The 22,107-nt window shown below is 35.2% G+C and overlaps 2 protein-coding genes across 3 annotated transcripts; one reads left to right on the plus strand and one right to left on the minus strand.

The window, feature by feature from the left end:
* Positions 1-8,045: 8,045 nt before the first annotated feature.
* On the minus strand, positions 8,046-19,236 carry Karybeta3 (karyopherin beta 3). 2 transcript variants are annotated; one of them, XM_028184150.2, is made up of 17 exons: positions 19,077-19,236; positions 18,288-18,521; positions 15,858-16,000; positions 15,576-15,777; positions 15,095-15,220; positions 14,484-14,695; positions 13,604-13,835; positions 13,364-13,507; positions 12,545-12,664; positions 11,764-11,959; positions 11,368-11,520; positions 10,948-11,121; positions 10,246-10,550; positions 10,026-10,169; positions 9,708-9,927; positions 9,118-9,632; positions 8,046-8,851 (listed from the first exon to the last, which is right to left on the minus strand). In XM_028184150.2, the coding sequence occupies exons 1-17, from the start codon at positions 19,155-19,157 to the stop codon at positions 8,768-8,770; spliced, it is 3,285 nt and encodes a 1,094-aa protein (XP_028039951.1). In that variant the 5' UTR covers positions 19,158-19,236; the 3' UTR covers positions 8,046-8,767. The 2 variants fall into 2 exon arrangements, with proteins under 2 accessions (XP_028039951.1, XP_089589473.1); XM_089733347.1 differs by lacking the exon at positions 8,046-8,851 and having other exon boundaries at positions 9,088-9,927.
* Positions 19,237-20,105: 869 nt separating this feature from the next.
* LOC114250345 (mitochondrial import inner membrane translocase subunit TIM14) lies at positions 20,106-22,016 on the plus strand. The gene is made up of 3 exons (XM_028184176.2): positions 20,106-20,248; positions 20,597-20,836; positions 21,736-22,016. The coding sequence occupies exons 1-3, from the start codon at positions 20,246-20,248 to the stop codon at positions 21,850-21,852; spliced, it is 360 nt and encodes a 119-aa protein (XP_028039977.2). The 5' UTR covers positions 20,106-20,245; the 3' UTR covers positions 21,853-22,016.
* Positions 22,017-22,107: the final 91 nt, after the last annotated feature.

Genomic DNA, 22,107 nt, shown 5'->3' on the forward strand with positions numbered 1-22,107 from the left:
TGTCATACCATAAACCCTAATCTTTTAAATATTTGATTAATATGAAGTGAAATGAAGTTGAATATTAAAAACATGGCATGAAATGAAATAAGATGAGAAGATATGGGATGAAATATAATCTTAGTAAAATAGTGGTAATTTACTGAAACTTTTCCAGTAGACTTTGTGGAGGGTCCCGAGAAGCTATGTCCAGCTGCTTTGTTTTATTTTCCCACATTTGTACTCTCACAGATACTAAACAGTTAATAAACCACCATTATTACACGCTTAAGCCTGAAAACACAGTAAATTAACAAATTATAATAATTGCCACAACTTAGCTTATCGCGTTTCCGCCAGAACGTTGTACCTACGTAATTTTATGTAAACTAAGTACCCTCATCAACATAATTTAGACATCTTTTTTTAACTTTTTTTAGTATGGCAATTAAATGACAGTGTCGAATATATAAAACTCTATTACTTGTTAATTGTTTAACATAACAAGAGTCGTCCCAGGACAGCTCAGTCTCCGTGGAGTCAATGTCGGGTTTAGGCCCAGTGTCCGATACCTGGGAGTCGGTATCGACCGGAGTTTGAGGATGACCGCCCACGCCAAGTCGGCGTTGGCGGCCGCCCGCTATGCGAGGTTTCTCCTCGTTGAAGTCGTACTCGTCGTGTTGGCCTCCGGGTTGCCGACCAGGACTAGACTCGGCATTTACAAGACGTATGTTCGTTCCCGTATCACGTACGCAGCTGCGGCCTGGTATCACCTCATCCCGCAGATCATGCGGGTGAAGTTACAGGCCCAGCAGAATCTGGCTCTTCGCACGATAGTCGGAGCAGGGCGTTACGTCAGAAATGACGTAATCGCCCGGGATCTAGATGTGGAGTCGCTCGAGGAGTTCATTCGGAGGCTAGCTCGTAATATGTACGAGCGGGCTGACGGTGGACCCCACGAGCATCTCCACAATATAGCTCCCTTGCACGCCAGACCACCTGATGGTAGGGCGCTACCAAGGGAGCTACTAGAACCCCCGGCTATGGTAAGATAGTCGGCTTAGCCGGAGTGATATGGGAGTGCTCATAATGAGTGCCCCCATGGGACTGAGCTGTCCACACTCTTCATTTCCCCCCACACTGTTGGGGTGCCCCCCTATGGGGACCCATTCTACCGCCCGTTGGGTGGACCACTCCCCCTTAAGGGGAGTGACTTTACGTCGGTCCCTCCCCGCGACGGTCTTCCCCCTCTGGGGAGCCCTTAGCGGGTGAGCGCCAAACTAGTGCCAGACTAGAGGACCGCAGCCGGCGCCGGGGTGACTCCTCCGCGGGCATCCATCCGTCGCTTAAGATCAAGCTCATCGTATTATGTTTATGTATATATTTTTGTCGATGTGGAGTGCGCCGAGCGCGCATACGAACAGCCCCCCCCCCTATCCCGTCTTGCAATCACTTCACCCCTGCCCTGTGTGGCAGGGAGCTTCGTCCCGGGCAGTGGGGATTGCCCCGAGGCCCGTTCCGTGCCCCCGAAAGGGGGTACGACGACCCTTCTTCTTCTCTTGTTTAACATAAATAAAAAAATTACAAGGATGTAGCGATGAGACATACTTACAAAATTGAATACCAGGGCTTCTTTTTTTCCCTACCTATGCTGATAGCCTTGAGAGGCTATTTCAGCTTCACCCTGACATGTAGGTGAGCTCACGGGTCATAAACCTGACGACGCCGCGACGTTGCTAACACGAACCCTAGCAAGAACCGTGCTACGCGGAATCTACCGCCGGATCGGAAACGCGACCCACTGAGAAGATCCGACAAGAAACTCAGTGGGCTGTGTCTGTAGGTCAATTTACTCGTCGAGCCCTTCGTCACAAGCGACGGGTTCGACGAGATCGATGACTGGCCAGGCGGTTCTAGGTACGAATGTACGGAAAATTACCAATACTTGAAAGTGTTTGTTAGTTTTATTATTAAGTATCAGTATTTTATGAATGCATGTAATGTTTACGCAATTATGCTCCTAGTTTTGTTTCAGTTATTAAATGTTAGCTTATTTGATTAATAAGTTCCCGACTCAATCGGATTGCATGTGCATTAAATTTTCGGTTCATGCATTCGGCTTTCATCGGAAATACTCGGGCTCGGCAACCCACTCCCTGCGCGCAGTGCTGCCTAGACATGCGCAAAACATCACTTCCCAATGTAATGTGATATGACATCACTTTTACAGACAGGTGATATTACTCGAAAACATTACACATCACTCATAACATTACTCGGTGCGTTCAATAGATACTGTGACGACGAATACATTGTATCTATAGTCGGATTTTTAATTAGACGAAGCCAGCTGACAGTAGCTAATGTCACTTTGTGAAATAATGTTGCTATATTTAAAGTAATAGTGATGCGTTCAGTTCTCGTTCAATCACATGAATGAACAATGAGTGTGAAGAGTTAATCATTCATTTCAAACTATACATTTATATTTTACAATAAAATTGTATTAAAGTGCTCCAATATATGTTACTAGTAGTATGTAACTACAATCAGTTTTTTTATTTTCATTACATACCTATAATTGTTATATTTTATACATCTATAATTTCAACTATATGATGTATTGGAAATATAACAGTCTTACAAGCTTCCTCGCAATGTTTTTCTTAATGTTTAAAACACTCGGTATTCAGTACAGGTAGATACTATAGGAACATAATATTTCGTCGAAAACTCGTTGGTATGTACAAAGCACGCCTAAAATACGAACCCCGTACCCGATATCGGCAATTCGGCACACCATCTATTCACTAGACAATCGAGGCAATTTCATTAATTCAGGAGTTTTTTCAATCGTTCACTTTGTCACAACGCTATTTTTATTTCATCAAAACCTGACAACACAGTAAACGTCAGTTTACTTCGTCTAATAAAAAATCCGACTATATACACCCGAATCATTACTTAAGTGATGTGTTGATACACATCACTTAGGTAATGATTCGGGTGTGTCATTACAGTAGTGTATTACAATACAAAGTATGAACTTTGTATTGTAATACACTGTTATATTACTTGACAGAGATTGACTTACTTAATAATATAATCATTTTATTTTTTACTTAATATAATTTATTGTGGGATGAACGGATTTCATATGGCGACTTAGACTGCAAATTGAGCTCGACAATAATGTTAATTAATATATTATACGAGAGCAGTAGATGCATTGTTTCGGCGCGATATCTTCAAAGTGCATCCAAGGAGGACTGTACTTTCATTTAGACGCCGTTATTTCTTTCACTTATTAAACACGCATTAAAACAAATAATAAAACTATCTTCAAACAAGTGCTTAAGTAATTCAAATCAAACACAAAAATTAATATGAAATATTACTAAACAATTACGAGCGACTAGCGATTTTACAAAAGTTGCGAATAAAAAATTAAGTAACTACTTGCGGGGAACTACCGGCTGGCCGCATGAAAAATATAAACACAAATACCTATATTAAAATTCAGACGTACCATAGGTATAAAAATGTACCTAGCGGCCAGGGCATACGGTTCAAAATCACTAGGAATAATTCCGTGTCTCTTGCTCATTTATTTTGCGTCGATCGGTCTGTCTCGCTCGCTCGGTTCCGTTCGTGTATTATGGAACATTACACGACAAAGAAACATGTTGGGTGATAGTGTGATGTTTGTTTCCTTCGCGTAATGTGTGATGTTGCATTACATCGTAGGGTAATATTACCCGAGTAATATCACTCGCATTACTTACACATGTCTAGTGCTGCCAGGTTGGATTGAAACAAAATACAGTGCTCCGCATTATAAAATTACGGTAGGAAAATACAGTAAATCATAAAAATCATTACAGTGATTTTGCAGTAAAAAAGAAACATACTTTTATTGGAAACTAGCTGACCCGGCAGACCTCGCAGTGCCTCAATTGATAAATAAGAGACCTAAGCTTTTGAATAAAATCGAACTTAAAACAAAGAAAAGGATTCCATCCAATGTGGGACACATCTAAAAAAAACAAAATTGTTTGTTTTTATATAATTCCGATCATTTTCATATTTATTCACCTTTTAAACCTTCTCTGAACTTTCACGAATAATTCAAGACTAAAATTATAGTCGGATTTTTTATTAGACGAAGTCAACTGACGTTTACTGTGTTGTCAGTTTTTGATGAAATAAAAATAGTCTTGTGACAAAGTGAGCGATTGAAAAAACTCCTGAATTAATGAAATTGCCTCGATTGTCTAATGAATAGTTGGTGTGCCGAATTGCTGATATCGGGTACGGGGTTTGAATTTTAGGCGTGCTTTGTACATACCAACGAGTTTTCGACGAAATATTATGTTCCTATAGTATCTACCTGTACTGAATACCGAGTGTTTTAAACATTAAGAAAAACATTGCGAGGAAGCTTGTAAGACTGTCCTATTTCCAATAAATCATATAGTTGAAACTATAGATGTATAAAATATAACAATTAAAGGTAGGTAATGAAAATAAAAAAAAACTGATTGTAGTTACATACTACTAGTAACATATATTGGAGCACTTTAATACAATTTTATTGTAAAATATAAATAATATTCTTTTATAGTTTGAAATTAATGATTAACTCTTCACACTCATTGTTCATTCATGTGATTGAACGAGAACTGAACGCATCACTATTACTTTAAATATAGCAACATTATTTCACAAAGTAACATTAGCTACTGTCAGCTGGCTTCGTCTAATTAAAAATCCGACTATAGGCAAATCGGTCCAGCCGTTCTCGAGTATTAGCGAGATTAAAGAACAGCAATTCATTTTTATATATTATTATATAGACTTCTGCTTATAAGTTTTTTCGGCGTGGAGGGTCCTTCGTCGTCGCTTTCACGAGCAGACACTTTTAATGAAAATTTTAAAATTTGAGACGCCGTGGTGTTTAAATTTCAAAATACTTGCTTAGGAATTCAATCCGTATCCCATAACGAATAAGGAGCACAATCGTATAAATAAAAAACTGTTTGAAGTTCAAAGTATTTTTTAGGCACAAATCCAATTGTGTTTTTTATTCCTAATAAGATATGAATCACTTTCCTATGCAGTATTTTCATGTGAGTGTTCAAGTTTTTTGAGCATCCGATCTAGCACATATACCTATTTTCATACTTGCAAGTATTTTTGTTCATACAAGGGCGCTAGAGGCTAGAAGTAATAGTGTTCTGTGCGCGGCGTCGCGCCGTCCGTACTTCGAAGTGAAAGCCTTGTTTAAAACCTGCTAGCGTAAACACGCCTCATCGGCCTCATCTTTATAAGTATATAAAGATGAAATGGACTGAAATGAAAGAAGTTGATTTATCTAAATTTGTACTCATGATGAAATGATATATTTGATTTGGCAAAATGAATGAAATCGAATGAAAAGAGATGAGATGAATAATGTTACAATGATGGGTTTTTATTTAAACCATAGTAGTAGACTTTAAAAGAACTCGAGACGTTTCATTATTTCACACTTGTGCACTTTGATAGATGCTAAATAAATAAGTCATAATTACTACTTTTTTTTGTTTAAAATTATCATGAACAAAAACTAAAGCGAATTTCGTGCCACAAATACAACTTGGACTTGGTCAAAATGTATAAGCTTCATTGACGCTCTGGTACGTTGTGATAAAAAGTACCACTAGAAATATTGATAACTAGCCGTACGGCATTTAAAATAATCATTATTGTTTATTGTCATTATTATTAGATTACATTATGATAGATTACCAATATAGTATTTTAATTTCATTAAACGCCCGCTTCGCTAGGCATTTCAAATTAACATTATAATTTATTGTCATTATTATTAGGGAGTCCAACACACATATTTAATAAATATTAGCGTATCCATTAAGTAGGTACATGTATTTTCTACATGGATAGTAACCGGCAAACTTCTTGAGCAAATGACCTTGACTGCGCAGAACCGAATTTTAGATCACTTTGGTGGTGAGGGTGAGGCGCGACGGCAGGGGAAATCGTATCGAGCGCGTTATTGGTAGATCAATCGAACCTTGCGTCCCGCACCGCGCCCTCGTTCCGCTTGCTCCCAAAAGTACGCTTGCGTACAGTGAAAAGTCTATCGTTATTCATCGTTAAGTTATTTGTTATAATTGCTTGTTGAATTTGTTGCCATTGCTATATGTTGAGTGTTTGTTGATTTTTTATAAAAAATACACTATGCCGCGACAAAATGGGGTAGTATTCAAAAGAAAGGGTAGAAAAATTGTGTACGACGTATATTGCTTCATTATAAAACAGGGGAAGAATGATATGGAAAAAGTAAAACAGACTTCGGAAGCAAGAAAAATATCAGTGAGTACTGTTAGGTGCATTATTAACGAAGCTAAAGGCTCTAGCTTGCTCGCCGTGTTTCGGCCTCCGGGTACGAAAAGATCAGGGAAGAAGAAAGTTTCCGGAATGGATAGTTTCGTTCAATCTGTAATAAAAAGATGTAATCATAATAACTACTTATCAAGCAGCGAAACTCCGTATCGTAGAAAGGCTTCGAAAAATCTAAAGAAGATATAAATTTTAATGGCTCGGAATGAAGCTTACGACGAATTATGAAAGAGCTAGGCTTCAGATGGAAAAAAAAAACAGAAAATAATCGGAAGCTGGTAATTGAAAAAAGTAACATTCGATTACTACGAATCGAATATCTCCAAAAAATAATTAATTATAGACAAATAAGAAGACCAAACCGACCGAGTTGTAAACTACACCAATGAGCCCTATGTCGACTCATCACGATGATAGCGACTCGGGTGATGAAAACAGTGATGATGATGATGGTCAAGATTAGGATAACGAAAAAAAAATTACAAATACCAGCTTCGCTTCAACTGAACCAAGACCTGGCAACAGCTCTAGTTTTGACTTAATAGAAGGAATATCTATTTTACCCCAAGATTAAATTATTACAATTATTAACCTATATTTTTTGTTGATGTTCTAATAAATATATAAATAAATACATAATATGTTGATTTTCATAATTTAATAGCATTATGACGCAGAGTAAATAACGTTTTTGCACGTGAGTGTACCATGCGCGAACTTACCCCCACTACGTCGACAAATGCTCAAGAAGTTTGCCGACTATTATACCAAGTTTCAAGTCAAAACCACTGTAGATTTATATATTAGTATAGAGTATAAGATTCCGTTAGTTTTTTGAATGCCTAGTAATTGAGAAATTAATTAACTAATGAGTTAAGGACTTAAGTGAATTAATCTTAATAATACAAGACATTTATTAGATATTCAATTGATTAATTCCAAATTTAGATTCATTTATTAACATAACTATGCGGTCCAATGCCTGATATTTTTATTGCATATATGGGTGCACGAGCTCACAGCCCACCTGGTTTTAAGTGGCTACCGGAGCCCAGACATCTACAATGTAAATGCCGCCAGGCACCTTGAGACATGAGTTCTAAGTCTCAGTTTTTACAGTAGAACAGCTGTCCCAACCTTCAAACCGAAATGCATTGCTGCTTCACAGCTGAAATAGGCAGGGTGGTGGTACCTGCCCTTGCGGACTCACAAGAGGACCTACCACCAGTAATTACAAAAATTATAATTTTGCGGGTTTGATTTTCATTACACGTTGTATTCCTTCACTGTGGAAGTCAATCGTGAACATCTGATTCGTATTTCATTAGAAAAATTGGTACCCGCCTGCTGTATTAGAACACCGATGTATCCCTCTATACGAGGGATGCACCGGACGCCTTAGGCCTAGAACGCACTAGGGACTGGCCGCGATGCGGCCTGCTGTTGCGGCAAGCCACACATCAATGTTTACATGATAACAGCGTACTGATTTGAGGCCAGCCGACAACCTCTCCGGTTGCTCTGGGGCTGCGGCCAGCCGCACTGGTTGAATGATGCGGCGCGCCGTATCTCCCCCACGCAGTTAGCCCAAACGCAGCGCGACGCCCGCGAAACCTTGCCAATCGTTTCATTTATGAAACGTGTATGTACGCAAATGAAAGTTATTCATAATGTCAATATTTTTATTTTTTGTTTAAACAAATATGTGTATACAATACATATATAATTGAATAAAATTACTTCTTAATAAACACGAAGTTTTGCTGAAATGACCACCTAGTTCTCCGTGTAGTAATTTTATCAAATGTAGGTAGACAGCCCAATTTACAACTAACAGTTTGTTTATTTTCAACAGTGAGATTATAATGCAACGCTGCATATTATTGTATTAAGACTTCAATAAATTATAACCAAAATAGTATGTACACACTCCAAGCAATAATGTAGATATTAACAAAGCAGCATAACACACTACATAACGTATTGCGTTATCAGTTTCGATTTTGTCAAATCAGGCTATCTTTCGTCATTTCGAACTTCTAATATGTACAATTACGGAACTGTTGAAATTACCGTAAATATGGATGAAATGCAATCGCACCATTTCATCAGGCATAAACCGGTAAGGTATATCACAGCAATTCGAATCAGCCCAATATAAGCACTTATATGAAAACTATTATTATTCTTCTCGAAAGAAAACAATTAACAAATGGAGTGATGTATTGACAATTTTATAATTATAACAATAATTCCATGAACAGTCATCAGCTCCTTGAGCTTTTACAATAAATACATGTTATGCCATTAAAATAACGTGCAATAATTTATAAGTAGCGGGAGTAGCCAGAATAAGGTGCAGGGCGTCGATAGGGCGTCGTTACTATGTGGACAGAGCTATCTGAAGAGCTTCCTTGTGGTCGTTACTTAAAGTCATGAGACATGAATTAAATAATTCGGCATTTGACTGAAAAAGAAAAAGTATTTATTTGAAGTAATTTTTTTATGTTTATTTAAAATCAAAAATAACAGAAGACATGGAACATAAATTGGTGCCAGAAATACACACCAGACAAGAACACGTTCATCTCAAAACCAATCAACCAACCTCATCCTTCATCAAAACAGTGACTCAGTTCAAGAATAAAACCCAATTCTCTGAGGTGATTAAAGAACCATCGATACCTATTTATTAAATTTATATTAATAATAACAATTAACAATAATATTTACCTGTATCTGTCGAAGTAATGCAACCATTTGCGCATAGACAGGGTTATCGTTTGGTACAGCGTCGGCGCGAAACGCTTCGGCGAGTGTGGCCAGCACACGTTGCGGGGCATCAGGTGTCGACAAAGCACCGTGTCCGCTGCTCGCGAGCTCGCATAATAAGGCGTACACGTGAGGCGCTTCTTCGGTATCTTCAGTCACCGGTAACCATGTCAACCAATGCGTGATGATTTCATCCCTATTTATTTGCGAATGATTGTATTTGATAATTTTAGCGACGGCAGAAATAGCATTTTCAGTTGCATTGATCTTTTCAAGAGAGCGCGCGTCCGGCTCTGCGACAATGGCGGCCAAAAGAGGTACAGCTCGTGCGCAGGCGGCTGCAAACTGTACGTCACCAAACTGTGCCAGTACGCCGCAACCGTAGGCCGCGGCTTGACGCACTTCCGGTTCAGATTCACGTAATGCATTCAACATTGGCTCCAGGAATATATCTTGATACTTCACACAAGCAGGACCTGCAGTGAATAACATCTGTCTCAGAGCATATAAACTATTAACGATTTTATTTCGGCTGTGACAAAATGACTTACCTCCGAATTCTATTATGTCATCAAAAATACAAATGGCCCACTGGCGATCAGAATAAGGCCTATTAGGCGCAAGTAGCTGCACAAGATGGGGCAACAACGTGTCGAAATGAGGATAGAACGAATCGCGGTAAGCAGACATGAGCGCATGTAATACATCTGCTACGCGAGACAAACTGTACACATCCTCATTATCTTCATCAGCTAATTGTTCTTCTAAGACCTATAATTATTAAGTTTTTATTATGGACATTTTTATCTTAGATTTTTATGTTTAAACAATCAAAATATGAAGCTTCTGAATACAACGATAAGACACACCTCATCATAATCCTCGTCGGCACGCTTTTGTCGCCTTTCAGTAGCCCGTTCGAAATGTTCAGTTAATAGCTTGTTGAGAATACGCAAGACTTCCGCCATCATCTCATTGTTAGAAAGGCAACCCATGCCCAAAAGTTCGATACACTGCAAATTGTAATCTAATTACTATAAATTCGTAATTTGAGAGAATAACAAATGCCTTCCACAAAATACAACGTACTTTGGCTAAGCTGTTGAGCAGTTCAACTTGCACTTCTTGTTCGGGCTCAGAGTCAATGGCTTTAAGCAGTTCAGGAACTATGTAAGCCCACATTCCTTGAATATACTGCGGGCCGCGAATGCGGGCGCATTCAAGGAGATAAGGCAGGGATTCTGCTGCAGCAGTTCTCACATTATCGTGAAAATAAAACTTCAACATGGGCACCATTAGCTTTACAACGTCTTCAGCATATTCAGCAAATGCTTCCTTTAGTTCTCGAGCATAGCAAACTAACATGTCACAAGCAGAAGCTTTGTCTTCAAGTCCTGTAAAATATCAAACTATGCTTAATTAATTATATATGTAGTCAGACATGTAGTCAGCTAAAGAAGATGTGAATTTAATATAGCAACAAGTGTTGACCATGTTTTCACATGCACATATAGGAGTTCAGAAATAAAGTGGTTGTGATAAAAATTAATCTCTGATACCTGTTCTCAGTAAGATTAAGTCTTATACAGGTTGCCAAATGCCATGCCTGTCACGTTAAGAAAATTGTACTATGTTTATAACCTTGGTGTAATTATTAAGTTTTGAAAATTGTTAATCTCAATCAAATGTATCAAATATATAGTATATATAAGTAACACACAAGTGCAAAATAAAAACAGATTCTTATATACTACATAAGAAGTATCATAGATATATAATATTTATAATCACCAGCAGTTTTAATGCCGAAGTTTTGTTGTTCGCCTAGTGTGACAAAATGCCAATCAAGGTCTCCTTCAATGGTTTCTAAATCTTCATTATCAAGAAGTGCTACTTCTGGCTTCATTGCTGCTGTACGCATTACCGGCTCCATAACCATCGGTAAATATTGTGAGAATTTCTTGCCTATTTGAACAATAAAGATTTAATTTATGGCATGGTAGTGATTGTCTTAATTTTTTCGAGTACCATTTATTTTGATAGCAATATGACCTTCAGTGACATTGGTTGTGAAGGTAATCATGTATTCAGTTTTTACACTAAACAAAAAAAAAACATTACTTGAAAACAAACATCCTTCATTATTCATTTTCATACTGTCTTTTATAAAGGCCACACTTTAAAACTTTATATTTGAGAAAAAATACTTACCCATTATTCTGCAAATTCTAGACCAGGCTGAGATAAGATATGATGTCTGAGGATCATCAGCAGGCAACTGTTCACCTTCTGTGTGGGTCTTAAGAAGTAAATCCATCACTTCAGATGCATCAGACATGAATTTCTCTTCTCCAACAGCTAGACCTATAAATTATTTTTGATTGTAATAAGAATTAATTGCTTCAAGCTTAATTTAGTTGAAATGATTAGTTAAAATTATTTATGAAGTTGTAAATCTTTTACAATATGTATGTAAAATGGGCAAACTATTTTTATTAAAACCCATACACCTGAATATTTATGGCAAATATCCAGGACCTTACTGATCAATGAGACCGCATAGGATGTGTAAGTAGAAAAATGTATCATAGAGATTTATTTTCTTACCAATCAAACTGACACACTCTATTGTCTTGCCACGCAGCATCTTAAGTTGATCAGTAGTAGCATTGGCAATTATATACTTCAGACAGGGCATGAGCCTGTCATAATATTTGACAAAGTCTTTCTCAACAGTGTCTGCAACCGAGGCGATTGTTGTCACAATCTGTTCGAGTACCAGTTTTGTACCACATTCAACCAACTGTCAAGAAAAGATAAAAAAAATAAGAATACAGATTTTTTTTCAATTTAGCCACATTATGGCTATTGTGTATATTTGTATACAAATAAATGAAGTTGAAGTTGTAATTGAAAAATAAAAGTATATAATTAAATGGCATTTGCAAGAATATAGCATAATTATATAGTAATACAGTACTTTTTAAAAACAACATCTAATGTCTTTCTCATTATTTTAGAAAATTACAGTTCATCATTCAAAAAAAAAACTGACAAAATTGTGAACAAAATCAGTTTAAAATAAGGAAATATTTAATTAATATCAGAACAGACCACAGCAAATTTATGACTAGGTTTGGATAATTAGTATAAAGTAAGAAATTTATGGTAGTGAAAATATGTATGTGTACAGAGATCCCAGACTTTCTATAAAAGAGAGAAAGGGAGCAAATTACCACATTCAATATACCAATGCTATGGAAGTCATTTGACCAAGATGTGATCATATCACTAACGAACATTGGGTAGTGAATACTCTAAAATTAATATGAAAACCACAAAAGTAATCTAAAACAATACGTTTTAACATCATATAGATTTAACTCACCTCTTTAAACTTTGTAGTTAGGACGGCCTCTAGCTTTTTCATTAATGGGTCAAGATACAGAGTCAAGATAGGTTTGGGACAGTCTTCACTGAAGTTTACTAAAGCAGCTGCTGCATGAGCCTGTAAAGACATGAATTAACATTTAAACTGTCAAAATAAGGTAAGTGTATGTGTCATTTTTATGTTTGTTATGAAGAATCTTTGAAAATGAAAGTGTTTGTATAATTTCAGCCACACACAGACAGGGTGGAATAAAGTCCAGCATTTTCTAAGTGCTCAGAATTCTCAGTTAACCAATAGGTTTACTCTTGTAATGTATACAGTTCTATACAATCAAAGATGGCATATATTCCAGAAACCATATTAATTACTCGTTTTGGAAAATTGGCATTGGTATCCTATACAATGTTAATGCTTGCGAGCATGATAATGTATAAAATAATCAACTCATGGCACTGCTGGCCTATAAAATAGAATTCATGACAGGAGTGCACACAGACCATTAACAAAACGAGTTAGTGTGACACTAAGTAAATTTGGGTTTGTGTTGAAGGTAAAGAGAAAACTGATGAGATACAGAATTTAGGCTCTGATGAAGCCATTGATAGGACCTGAAATATGCATATGAATTAAGAATGATATGATGCACAGACTATTCATAAACTGATATTGAGAAATAAACAATTTTTTTATTTAAGATAATTCCACTTGACACTCATGGTAATTATGGTTTTGATCAAATTGTCTTTTATAATATACAGAATATTTGATAGGTGCCATTGGTGCCATAGCTCTTGTTATAAAAATGTTTTTGCTTACCTGTACACGCGGGTTAGCATTATCATCAAGCACCATCAGAAGTCCAGGTACAACTTTGCTGTGGAATTTTTTTTCAAACACTGGTGCAAAATCAGTTGACATTTGCCCTACTGCATTGCAAGCTGCATAACGTACTCGGGGATGCTATAAGGTAAAGGAATATATGATGTTAATTTATGGCTTAACAATATTCTTACCAAAACAAGATATTTTGTAAGTATTAAACAGTTTTCCACTTACAGGGTCACTCAGGTAATTAAGAACAGCAGTAACAACTTGGTCGAGCATCTGTTCCATCTGTTTATGACACCCTTCACCAGCTGAGGAGACAGCCATCAAGGCAGCATGGCGTCTCTTCCAATCTTCAGATTGCAACATTACAGGTACTTGTCCCACAATAAGTCCCAGCATTATCTTGCCACCAAGACCACAGCACATGCGGTCCAATGCTGATTCTGCTGCCACATAATTCCTGTAAATTAATAAAGTTTATATTTAATAATTTGATTTGACGATGAACTAAGTTTATGTTAGTGAAATATTAAATTGAATGAGTTTAGCTTGCCTTTGTATGCGTGCACCAAGCTTTTTTTTAGTAATCAATTAACATCACTACTGTGTTTATCTTGGCTATCAACATCAAATGATAGTCAAGTCACTGCATTCAATATTATAACATTAATGTTAGCGAGGGACTGACACTCATATACAGAGACACATATGAATGCTAATATTCTCGCTGTTAGTTTAGTAAGATCTTCTGAGAATTCATAGTAATGTATAAATTCAAATAAAAGACCTTACAGGTTTTGAATTTACTTTGAATAAGTTTGTTCATCAGCAAGCAGATTTATCATATTATTCAATACGGTAATTCTTATTTTATCTAGGTTGGGTATGGGGGTTTTTAACCAGGTTGAAGCACTTTGCTTACATAGCATTTAATTGGTGCTGTCCGAAATTAACATTAGAGTCTAATTACAAACACTGTAGCATATATGTAAATCCTTTAAACAGTTAGGCTTAAATCTGTAAATATGATTACATATTTCCTATCAAGACCTATGTTATTTGAACCATTTGGGTTTGCAATATGAGAATCATTAAAATGGTAACTTACTGGTCATTATCGTCATCAGCAGTGTTGTCCTGTATGGTCCAGTCAGGCTCTTCATCAAGCTCACACATCATCTCAAGTACAAGTGGAGTGAGCATGCTCACGGCATTGGGCACTTGTTTACGCACCATGGCTGGTGCTGTCTCACATAAAGTTACCATTGCTTCAAGTGCCAGTTGGCGCCAGTTATCTTCAGCATCTTTGTCCCCAACCACCTAATTTGATTTGTAAAATGATATTTTTATACCATACAATAAATATTTTGCTATATCAAACTACAATAACAGATATAATTATTTCAAATATCAATTGTAGCAATAAGACTCTCATTGAACTTCAATAGTGATACAAATTAATGTCAATTTAGCCACTTTTAGTTTCTGATTATGCTTTCAAACAAAAATTTAACTAAAACAACAAGTAATGACCACAATCCTAATTAATGGGGGCATGCTCCTTAAACATACACTAAGGTCACAAGTTTACTGGCACTCTTAAATGAGTAGTTTTATGTTTTAGGGTTCTACTTTTTATGGCCGTTTCGTTTATAGTCTCTTTACCCATTCCCAATTTTTTTGTAAATGAATTGGTAATTTTAGACATTTTTTACATACCTTTATGCAAACTTGGAATATGGTCTCCAGCTGGGGTCGGAGAAATTTAGGTGTTGATTCTGCTAACTCAATGAGTACTTTCAATGCAGAGTCATCATCAGCTGCTTCAATAGACAGAACTATTACCTGATAACAAAAACATGTACTATTTCATTCAAAATATAATACTATCCCTTTTGAAGATCATTTAAGAATTTAAATGTATTGAGAATTACTATCAAACTCCAGCTTATAGACAAGGCTGGTGTTAGCGAAATTCCAAATTCAATTTTGCACAATTTGGCAGTAACACATTTTATTATAGAAAATGTGCACGTAGGAGTATTTGTGCATACATAAAAAAAAACTGTTGAGTTTATCATATTAAGCAGGCAAATATAATTATTCACTTATTTTTTCTTTGTAGGTTAAGAATGCTTCTGATCTTGGCTATGGATGTGATCAGTGCACTATTTACTGTATAGAGAACAAATCTACAAACCTGCATCAAAGGTAGAAGAACATCACTGAAATGCTTTTGTATGATGGGCTCCTTATCGTGTAGTAGTATAAAGGCGCCTACAGCTTTAACTGCCTGAGTTCGCAAAGCCATTGATTCATTTGGCTGCAAAGCAGATATTAACATGCCTTTTATCACATCCAAGTTTTCAGTCTGACGATTTCCAAATACACCTGGTACAGACCTGTTAACAATAAACAAAGATTTATAGTGTAAAATAAAACATGTAAGAAAAAAAATTGAATTAAAATAATTGAAACTTACGTAAACATTCTAATACCAGCTTCTTTGATGTTTGGATCTTGCGCACTGGCACAGGTAAACATGAACTGTAGGAACTCAGGCCACTGGTTGTTGCCATCGTCATCAATATGATTCCTAGCCAGTTCAGAGACTACATCACAAACCTGATGAGTAAATGGACATTTTAATAAAAAAAAATGTTTATTACTTATTTATTTTTCACTGTGAAAGTATTGTTGTTCTAAAGTATTTAAGTAAACCTTAAATTCAAACACACATCCCCAAAATTTATAAAGTAACATGAGTGAATAAATGAATAAGCTAAAAAAAAAAATGAATAAGCTAAAAATAACTAATGAATAAGTGATACTGATCACTTATTCATTAGTTTTTTTCCAAAACCACATCTTTCACCACATCATTTTTAATATTTTTAAATAGATCAGTTGCAGAAAGGTTTGGTTCAGTTTAATGACTAATCTACTACAATTTACATCTCTCTCTGTAAGAGACAGATTCATATGTTCTCAACATGATGCAATATAGTATAAAAACTATATTATTGTGACAGAAATATAATCAACACATCCCAACTAATAGGACTAAAACAAGAACTGATTTTGAGCACATTCTGATTTCAATATCACTGAAGGACAAAAATACTCATCATTGTTCATAAATAACATTTTAATTTTTTTATACAAAGGACAATGCCCAAAAGTGGGCCAACTTCATGACAAAACTATTTGTACTTGAAAAACTATGCCTTATTTTTTCATGTTGTTTAGTTTATGTATCAACATTTCTTTCACCCTGGCATTGTTTTACAAAAAAATTAATTACTTATTTGATAACATCCCAAAACTGAGTGCCATAGTTTTTAAATTCGCCAATAGACAAAGGGAAAATTAGCCCATACAGCCTTATAGTAAACTTATATGCTGACAAACAAAAGAGTCTGTGACTTGAACAACAAATTAAAAAAATTGCTAATGGTTATAATTCACAGACTTTTTAGTTTATTGTTGTTCAATTCAATATTTATGTATTGTAATAATAATTATTACTTAAAACCATGAATTATTTCATATTTTTAGATATTAATGATTCCATTAGTAAAAATCTCAATGGCCTACCATTACTCTTCTTATATATATGATCAGAGAGTTTTGGCAGCAACCCGAGTGAAGCGTCACTTGAAGTTTTATTTTATGTTTTTTTAATAGCTTATTGTGATGTATAATATACAAATTGGGTGTTGTTTTGTGTATTAAATGTCAATAATCGTTGTTCACGATTATTGAGGCATTGGAATAAAACTGTGGCTAACATAGCAGTGACTTTTTTTTTTTCAAGATAAAAGGTCTGCGGAAATTCACGCTCACTCAATGTGCTATTCATCAAGTTGACGTCAAAACTCCCAAAAAGCAATAAAAAGAAATACACCGGATTTTTATTAACATAAAAAATATAACTATGACAGACTAGGCTGTATAGGCTACGCTCTTTGCCTGCTTGATTGCAAATTTCAAAACAACAACAACAATATCGTTGCCGGCTTTCAGATTTCATTTCATTTTATTATTATTATGAGGATATAATAATAATAAAATGTACGTAAGGGCTTATTTCTAGCAACATTAACCACAATTAACTTATTTAATACTGTAAATAATGATGAGAGCGATTATAGATTTCGAAGAAAACAATTAACAACTTAATTTTAGCTGCAGAAAAAACAGATTTCTCTTAAACCTGGGTGAGAATATAAAAATCGTTTTCTGAATATGAAACGATATTTCTTTGTCTATCAAATTAAGTTAAAATCATCATCACCCGACAACTTTTTTTAGGGGCCCAAACGCCCATAGAATATGGGCATTGTCCTTTTGTACTATACATTTCTTTAAAGTTTATAAAAATCTCCATGTATTATTACCACCTTACAGTCATCTTCAGAATTTTGTTAAACTGATTACATAGCCTCCCCATAGATTTGATGATTGAGGACTTGTTTGATAAATTCTTATTAGATAATGATGATGATAAACAGTATTTCAAGCAAAAAAAAAACAATGAGTGGAGAAAACTGATAGCTTACAAGTAAGCCTTCAATACACAGATATGCCTTAATTAATTTTAAAAGAGTTTAAACTGGGTGTTAGCATTCACATGAAGTCTATGTGGTATGGTGACCACTCAATATTAGAATATAAGAAGAGAAGAGAAAGAATATCATCCCAGGTGTACTGTTGCAGAAAAAAAGGAAAGGTATTAAGTATAAGTTGTGTGAAGTGACTAATACTGTCAAAAATAATAAGCAGTGACTAATTTAATATTAATATTTTCTATTCGTGTTCAGTATTACATTCTTAGAGTTTCAGAAACAAGTGTTCTCTAATTATTTTTTGCATCAATTGCTTTTATTACATACTCATACATACAACTCACCTTTCTTCGTAAGTACTGGGAAAGATCCATTTGAAGAGTGAGTAACAATTGTTCTCTGAGCACTGTCTGCTGCTCAAATGGCAATTTCGGGAAAAACTCAAAGAATTCTGCACTAAATAATCTTCGTAACAGCACGGCAGCCGTTTGACGCACATCTTCGGCAATGTCTGCATTTTGAATTGAATTCACTAGGTGCACTACTTTTGTTTCTGTTGGAATGTTGTTGTATGCGTCCTTTAAAAAAAAAATCAGAATTCAATCTATGTTCCGCAGTATATTAGGTACCAAAAATTCCCGCTAAGGTCACGGGCACTGCCTATTTTCTTATGTAATGAAATAGACAAAATGGTCATGAACTTGACCTCAACCTTAGTTTAAAGTTACGACCGAAAATTTTCACACATAACAATATTGTAATTAACAACAGCATTGACAATTATTATTATGATGCGAGTGTATTCTTTAACTAACCTTATTTTTCTACATTAAACAAGACATGTGCGTACCCGCCCTCCTAAATTCCAAAAGCGGTTGTATGTGGCGGTACCAATGAAGTAAGGTTTGAACACAAAATAAATCAGGAAAACACCAGATTACTCAGTACTAACAATTTTATAAAATAATGAATGGGCAATTGCTATTATATTTTATCGCTTCAAAAAACTATATTCGTTCGGAACCTCCATGACCACGTTTTGACACGAGGCTTTCTGTTTTGTCGAGACAAGGCAGTTTATTTATTTTCATAGTGCAATAATTGCAAATAGAAATTACAGAACTTTATCTTACCTCTGCTTGGGATCTGATATCATTATCGGTTGAAAGTAAAGTATTTAGCAACTGATAAAATTGCGCCTGATCTCCTGCCATGTTGAACTTCTTCAAAAGGAACAATTTTTTTCATCCAACCAACATGCCATACTACTGGCCACTTTCTTTTTTGTTGCCAGTTAAAAAAACAATGAAAACATCGACTAAATGAACATAAAAAGTTGGAAATATTATGTACCTAGTACCTTTTCTCAACTATTTTGAGATTTATTTCACTTGCTGACAGAGAGGTCCGGTATTGGGAACGTGATGAATAGATTATCGAATTTTGACAATAAGTAAAAAAAATGTTATTATATTTAAATTTATTGTCTTTTAGATTGTTCAGAATTTAGTTTTTCACAAATTAAAACAAGAAATTGTCTTAAATAGTGTAATTAAATTTGATTTAGTAAATAGCACAGATAATTTGACTTATTGACTGTGTAAATAAGTCCGATTAAGTCAAAAACTAAACTTTAAAATTTATAAAAATTAGCATAATAATAAAATCACTTCCATAAAATTATGTCTTTAGTTAGATCTTGTAGGATTGTGTAGAACCAACTTACATAAGTGAAAATCTTGAGCATAGATATTACACATATTATTTATCTAGAGTTTGAAAGCCCCCTGAGTTTTGACTCAACTTTATTGTTCTAGACTTTTTGGCGGGAACGCAAGGAGTGAAGTTGTGTGATTTGTTTTATTTTGTCTATTTAGTGTTTCTTCGGGTTTAAGCTGCTTATCAACTGTTTAGTATCTGTAAAAGTGCACAAATGTGGGAAAATAAAACAAAGCCACTGGATGTAACTCTTCGGGATCCTCCCAAAAGTCTCAGTAAATGACTACCTACCATTTTAGTGAGATTATATTTCATCCCATATTATCTCATCCCATCACATTTCATTTCACGTCATATTATCATTTTTCATTTATGAAAAAATATATAAACAAAAGATTAGGCTGTATGGTCTGACACCGTGGCCTTTCCAGTTGGTAAAATAAAATTACTACTACTTTATATTTTTAATTGTGTCTAAATACGAAATTGAAAATTGAAATTATCAATAACTCACTCAGTGATTTGTACACACAATTGATTATGAATTTGTTTGTTATCAAAACCATTTAATACGCAGGTTATTATGGTAGGTTATAAAATAATCTTATAGACTTCAATTTCCAAATAGTTAATAATGCTTTTTTCATAGATCATCCTAACAATATAACGTTACAGGAGATCTAATATATCTTTCTTAAAAAGGGGGTCTGAAAAATTTTCTTCGGGTATCGGTTACGTTGTCTCCTTTATTGCATTAGTAATAAAAGCAACAATGTATGAACAGCAGGGCAACTTTTTATCCAGCAGTCTGACACAACATAACCATAATTTTACTCGCCTGTGCACCATCCAAAAATAAAGATTTTGAGGTTCGAAATAATGAAAATAATTACTACCACGCATTTAGTACCTAAGGTATCCAATTACTTTTCAGGCTAGCTCAATAATTCTGGCAGGTCTTGGTATGGCAGCGGTCGGTTTCGCCGGCCGATATGTTCTAAAGCAAATGCCAAACGCTTCAATGAAATTTGCCGAAGCAGTGAAGAATTTACCTAAATTCGACTCTGAAACATTAGCAAATTCTAAATATTACAAAGGTGGATTTGAACAAAAAATGACGAAAAGGGAAGCGGCTCTTATTTTAGGCGTGAGCCCCACTGCCAGTAAAGCTAAGGTGAATATTTTTGATCGTCTTTAAGCACCTTTTTTGACAGCAAGTGGTCATCTTTAGTCATGGATACACTTGGGAGTGGTAAAGGGCAAGATAGGCCTTTTTTGTCCTTCAAACTAGAACAACTCAAACTGTTATGATTGCAAAAGAAGTAGGACCATACCTGATACAGTGCTAAAAATGGCTAAAGCCCTGCTGACACATGAGGGCCCTACTTCCTGGCAAGTCTACGTGAGCAGTGAAATCTATCCAGGTGTACAAGCTAATATTTATGATGCACACTTCTTCTCCTCCTTTCTTTCCTACTACCCTCTGCTGGGGTGTAGGACTCGAATCAAATCCTTCCATTTACATTGGTCTTGGGCAGTCTATACATATATTTAACATCTGCATAACTTAGTTTTAATGTTATTGTTAGCTGTAAATTGTTGTATTATAACTAATAACATCTGTAACTTATAAAATGGGTAGTAAAATTAAATAAAACAAGATCAAAAATGTTTCCTTAGTTAGACAATGTTTATAAGTACATAAAAAGTACATAAATTTACTGTAAATTCCAATCAACTATTAAGTATTAATTTTTCCTTGCTTAGATGAGTCAACAAGCTCATGCTCCAAGTTGATTTGAAGCCCCATACATTAAATGTATCACACAGAATACTTCCTCAAATATCAACCTTGCAGTTGAAGTCTCCATTGTTTTGTATAGGTTGTTAACCTTGTTTAATTTAAAACATTAAATATAGCGATATGAAACGTGTCTTATGGTGATTATACAGAATACATACTTGATTTTCAGCTATAAATATCGTGGTCACATAAAAAGCCCGTCATTTAGATATTAAAATATGTTAATAGTAATTGTACAGATTATTTCATTCACAAGTTTTTTTTTTCAGATTCGAGATGCTCACCGTAAAATAATGCTATTAAATCATCCTGATAGGGGTGGGTCACCCCTCATAGCAGCAAAGATCAATGAAGCTAAAGATCTACTTGAAAGTGGAAAATCATAGGCACAACAATATTTTTTGTAAATACGAAAGTTTTGCACTTAGTTTTGATTGTGATCATTTTGTGTTTAGATTTAATAATGAATTTAGTATTAACAAATGTTTAGTTATTTAATTTTTAGTTGCATTACAAATGCAGCTGCTAAGTAGAAATATTTTTCAAATTACCATGGTTTTTTATTCTTAACCTATTTCATTGAATTTTCTACAGATAGTGCTCATTTATATGTATTATGCCATAAATTCGTGTGTGGCGGG

The sequence above is a fragment of the Bombyx mandarina genome, chromosome 15, assembly GCF_030267445.1.
Source record: "Bombyx mandarina strain Sakado chromosome 15, ASM3026744v2".
In the NCBI taxonomy this organism is placed as follows: Eukaryota; Metazoa; Arthropoda; class Insecta; order Lepidoptera; family Bombycidae; genus Bombyx; species Bombyx mandarina.